The 5662-nt window shown below is 55.3% G+C and overlaps 1 protein-coding gene across 1 annotated transcript; it reads left to right on the top strand.

The window, feature by feature from the left end:
• Positions 1 to 3466: 3466 nt before the first annotated feature.
• Positions 3467 to 4252, top strand: NANOS1 (nanos C2HC-type zinc finger 1). Its single transcript, XM_054382596.1, has one exon. The coding sequence runs from the start codon at positions 3467 to 3469 to the stop codon at positions 4250 to 4252; it is 786 nt and encodes a 261-aa protein (XP_054238571.1).
• Positions 4253 to 5662: the final 1410 nt, after the last annotated feature.

Here is a 5662-nt window from a genome sequence, read left to right as displayed (position 1 = left end):
GGTTTTTATGCTGTTCTGTGTTCTTTATCACTCCCTGAATTAGTAGTGAGGGGAACACGATGGTTTTCTTCTGCCTGTGCTGCTGCAGCAGTTTTAGGCTGATGCCTAGAAAATTTTCTGTAGATTGATAGAAAGTGGTAGGATGTAAATAAATTATCATTGCATGTAAAGGGAAAATTATGATCAAGTCTAAATAGTCCCATTGGTCTGGTAACTAACATAAAGGTAGTTGCATAGATGAACTCTTTCTCCCTTTCTCAGCTGTTCACACTGGCACTCACTAGCTGGTGCCTTTGCTTGGCCACTGCTGACCTTGGCTTCGTTCTTGTTGTGACTAACAACCTACTCTCACTTTTTTCCTCTTTCTCTTTCCCTTGTCCAGGGGAGGAAGAGGGGGAAGCTGTTATTAACCCCCTGGTTTTGTGCAGGGGGGTTCTTGTGTTGTTTATAAATTGTAAATACATGTCAATATTGCATATTTTGTACATATTCATTGCAGTTCATATTTCTAGATTGTAGTTTAGCTTGTAAATGGAGCTTCATTTGCCTCCAACTGAGCTGGTCTGTCTGGCAATTTTTATTTTGGGGGTAATTTCAACCCACCACAGCTGCTTACACTGCTACAGCATGAAATGATCTGAAATTATTCAGCTCTCCAAGATTTCCTCTTAAAACATCTAGAGAAAAGGATGAGTGACAGCAATGGCCCCAGGATATGATGCTCAACCACTCTGACTGATCACCCTGCACCCTTGAAGTCATTTGTGACTTCTGCCACTCCCCACTGGCTCCAGCACAACCTGCCAGTGCTCACCACTCAGGAGTATCATCCATTTGTGTTCAGAGAGGCAATGTCCCTGTGCCTCAGTGTCAGCAGGCCCTGGCATGCTCTGCTGAAGAGCCTGTCACATATTGAACCATGGAGAAGGGGCAATGGATAGAAACTACAGCACAGGAGGTTCCACCTCAATGGGAGGAGGAACTTCTTCACTGGGAGGGTCACAGAGCACTGCAACAGGCTGCCCAGAGAGGTTGTGGAGTCTCCTTCTCTGGAGACTTTCAAGACCCATCTGGATGTGTTCCTGTGTGACCTGTGCTGGATTCTATGGTCCTGCTCTGGCAGGGGGGTTGGACTCCATGGTCTCTGGAGGTCACTTCCAACCCCTAATATCCTGTGAGCCTGTGAGAAGGGGTCTTGGCTGAGCCCCACAGCACACTGCTGTCAAATATCTCTCTGGTCACCTAGTGCAAAACCACATCCCATCATGAGCATGGCTCTGGGATGGGACTTCTTTTGCAGATGTTCTCAGGACAGAAAGGAGCCCTGTTCTCCAGCCACAGCATTCATGCTCTGAAATGCTCCTTCCAGCTGGCTCCACTCTCTGGAGCTGTCTGCATTGCTCTTTGGTCTTTGGGAGACTCACTTCCCAGCCACTTCACGTGGCACGAGAAGCCTATCAAGGCCTTGCAGTCAAGGGAGGAAGCCCCCAGGGAACTATTTCTGGCATCTGAGCTCGTGAAATGTGCCGATTTCAGCTGTAGACAGACCACACTGTACAGCTGCTTTACCTGCTGGGGGGCAGTGCCTGTCAGACCTACAAATCAAGGCTGTGCTCAAGCAGACAGATTTACTGCTGACAAAACTCTATGCACTGTGCTCAGCCCAGCAGCTCTTACCAGGGGCTGGGAGTTAGCAGGACTTTTAATTGCAGCTGTATTTTTAACTCCTCTTGGCCAAACAGAGAAGGGTCTGGTTTCTGAGAGTCTGACCAGAAGGGAATTGTCAGAGGCATCTCCCCTGCCACAGCTCCATGTCCAGCAGCACAGCAGCTGCTCCTCAAGCACCGGGCAGAGGAGCAGGAGCTGGGCCACTGAAACCTGGACTTGTCACGCTAAACAGGTGAGTGCTCCAAGACACCTGTGTCCTTCCTGCTACCTGGTGTCCCTCACATGGTACCCTCCATGTGCACCTATCACACACAACATGCTCACAGCTACAGTGTAGGTCAGCCACATCCCCTTTTTGGGTTCAAACTACCAGACCAGTTCCACATGCTGAAGCAGCACCCCAGTGAGTGTCCAGACCTCATTTAAGACCCAATTCAAAACCTTCATTAGCTTTAGATAACAATAATCAAACCCACTTATGAAGAAGCAATCCAAAGAAGAAAGCACTCCTGCCCCATGAAAACTTGCTAGCACTTACAGGAAGGTGTTGGTTGCCCTCCTTGAGCTTCCCAGTTCATTTCACTTCTTTCCATTCGGGGCTGTGTATTACCAAACACAGAATTATAGAATCACCTGGTTGGAAAAGACCTTAAGATCACTGATACCAACCATAATGTGACATCTCCATGTACACAAGTGTTAGACCAAGTTAGAACTGTCAGATATGTTTTATCCTTTCATTGCTCTGCTGAAACTGGAGAAGAATCACGATCATTCCTGTCTTCTTAGCAATGGTGAGGCTACATCTTGAATACTGGGTTTTGGGAACATAGTAGAAGAAGGACATTGATGTGCTGGAGCAGGTGCAGAGAAGGGCAACAAAGCCAGTGGAAAAGAGGCCATAGGAGGAGCAGCTGAGGGGACTGAGTTGTCCAACTTGGAAAAAAGGAGGCCAAGGGGAAACCTCATAGCTCTCTACAACTCCCTGAAACGAGATTGTGGAAAGGTTGGTGCTGGCCTCTTCTCCCAAACAGCAAGCTATAGGATGAGAGGAATTGGGCTAAAATTGCTTCAGGGAAGCTTTGTGTCAGATATTAGGAAAAATTTCTTTCCCCCCCCGCAAAAAAAAGAGTTGTGAGGCAATTAAGGAGGCTGCCCAGGCCAGGGGTGGAGTCACCATCCCTGAAGGGATTTAAAAGCGGTGTAAGGATGGTGCTGAGGGACACAGTTTAGCGGTGGATTGGGGTGAACGGTTGTAGCCGATGATCTTAAAGATCTTGTCCAATCAAAAGAACTCTGAGCCGAAGCAGAGGCATCCCACCCCGACGGGTCCCACGCAGACAGCTCCGGGACACCGCTTCTGAGCTCTGCTCCCTCTCCCCGGTCAGACCTCGCCGCTGCAGGGGTCCCGATGGGTGCGGGAACGCCCGACGGGTGTCCCGGTGCTCCCTATGGGTGCGGAGGTTCTGGCCGGCCCCGCCCCGCCCCGCCCGCCCGCCCCGCCCGCACGTGCCGCCACACCTGCCCCGCCGGAGCGCGCGCGCCCCACCCCTGCCACCGCCCCGCACCGCCCCTCGGCCCGCCAGCCAATAAGCAGCAGCGGGCTCTGGCCAGCGGACAATGGGAGCGCGGGGGCCGCCCCCTCCCGGCCGCTCGCTGCCACCGCCCCCTATTTGAGACGCGCCGCGCGGCCGCGCGCTCGCAGAGGCGGCGGTGGGAGCGGGCGGTGCTGGGTCTGGCAGCGCAGCCCCGCACGGCGCTCGGGGGAGCGGGCGCTCCCGGGCAGCTGTACGCCCCCATGGAGGCTTTCCCCGGCGGTAAGCTGGAGCAGCACCGGCATCTTCCGCCCGTGGAGTGCCTGCCGGGCGCTCGCTACGGCGGCCGGAGTCACAGCGCCTGTGGGAACGTTTTCAACTCCTGGAACGATTACCTAGGGCTGGCCACGCTCATCACCAAGGCCGTGCGCCCCGGCAAGGGCTTCAGCGCCGAGCCCCCCTCGGTGGTAGTGGCGGCTGCCGTGCCACCGGCCGAGGAGGAGGAGGAGGAAGAAGAGGAGGAGGAAGAGGCGGCGGGGCCGTACTTCGAGGGCGGACTGGACTTGCACGACCTGGCCCTGTGCGGACATCATCACCACCATCATCATCACCACCACAGCGAGGGCCTATTGGAGGAGCGCTTTGCCGACTTCAGCCCCTTCCCCGGGCGCGGCGGCCCCGCCGCCGTGGTGTTGGATTGCTCGGGGGAGCACCCGGGCCGGGAGGGCTCGCCCCATGCCTGGGGCGGGGTGGTGGTGGCGGGGCGACTGCCGACCCACCCGCGGGCCGCCTCCCGCCTGCTTAAACCCGAGCTGCAGGTCTGCGTCTTCTGCCGGAACAACAAGGAGGCCGTGGCCCTCTACACCACCCACATCCTCAAGGGACCCGACGGCCGCGTTCTTTGCCCGGTGCTGCGACGCTACACCTGCCCCCTCTGCGGTGCCAGCGGCGACAATGCCCACACCATCAAATACTGTCCCCTCTCCAAAATGCAAGCGGCCAAACAGCTCAAACACACCCGGACCGTCCTGGGGAAGAAGGGCCGTTAGGCGCCGGGACCCCCGGGGGCGGCCCCGACCTCCTCCCGTCTGGTTTCCTTTTGGGTTGTTTGTTTTTGTCTTTAAAGCGGATGGCGTTTTATGTTCTCCTCACACATTAATATATTAAAGGCGGAGACTGGCGAGCGGGTGCGCCGGGCCGGTGGAGTGCCGCCGGTGGCGTCTGGGGCGCGCTGGCCCGCGTGGAGCCCGGCGCCGGGCCGCGGGAGTTGCGCAGCATTAGATGCACTGTATTTGTTTATTGTAAGAAAAAAAATATATATCTATATGTGATTTTTACGGAAACGGATTGCCGGCGAGATCTAATTGGGAGGCGGGGAGGGTGTTAAAGCAAGCACCGGGCGGAGAGCGGGGCTGGGGAGGGGGCTGGCGGGGGTCCCCGGATGGTTGCAGCGGGGCAGCGCTGCCCTCTGCCGCTCGCTGGGCCTGCCTGTGCCTACCCGAGGTGGAGGGGAAAGAAGCGGCGGCCGTCGCGGGGGTCCAGCCCTGTGCTGCGCCGCGGGGGCCTGGTGGGAGAGCGGCCGTCTTGCCTGGTTAATAGCGGGGTGTCTAATTAGGGTGTAACATTCCGCCCTGCAAGTCTGAAGGCAAACATCCCAGCAGGTTCCTTGGTCGGGAAGCAAATCGTCATCAAACCTGATCTCCGTTCCTTTCCCGCTAATTAACAAACGTCACCTCCCCGTAATCGCAGCATCCTACCTGGCACGATGAGCGAGCCCCCGCGGGCACCCTTGAACTGTCCCACTAGTGAGCGCAGTCAGTTGCTGGTCTTGCAGGTCCCTGTGCCCCACACACGACTTTAAGGGAGGGCTCAGAGGAGAAAGGATCAAAGTGCATATTTGTAAGCGTCGGACTCCAGGCTGAGGTGCAAGCTGAGCCCTTTCTGCTGAACGAAGGTATGGCAGAGAATGAGCTTTGATGCAGCTTGTGTTTGTGGTGGAGAGTGAGGGGGTGATGGGAGGTCTTTGAAGAGATCTGGACAAAGCAGAAAGGCATGACTGTAGCATAACGGTGGAAGGGGGGGGGGGGCTGACGTTTTCAAGAGTTGAGACATTGTGGCTTTAACTTATTGCAAGGTGGGAGGGATCTACCCATGTGGTTAACAAATGTCCTTAATGCTTCATAGACTATGTAAATGTAAGGTTGATGATGAATAAGTGATGGCAGTTGCTTGGTACTGAGCATCCGGTGGGGTTCTGTTGCTTCTAATCCTCAAGAGGTCAGAAATTGCTTTTATGGTTACTCAGGGGCAGGACAAGGATCAGCAGCAGGTTTGTAGTTTGCCTAGAAGTCCCCTGGAGCTGAAGGCAGGTGCCTAAGTTCTCAGTGCAGATAGGGTTACACTGTAGGTGGATTTACCAACACCTGGGATATGGAGGGCTGCTTGGCCTGTGGGGGTGG

The sequence above is a fragment of the Indicator indicator genome, chromosome 7, assembly GCF_027791375.1.
Source record: "Indicator indicator isolate 239-I01 chromosome 7, UM_Iind_1.1, whole genome shotgun sequence".
Classification (NCBI taxonomy): domain Eukaryota; kingdom Metazoa; phylum Chordata; class Aves; order Piciformes; family Indicatoridae; genus Indicator; species Indicator indicator.
Note: the sequence above shows the minus strand (reverse complement) of the source record. Positions and strands in the feature narration are given on the sequence as shown.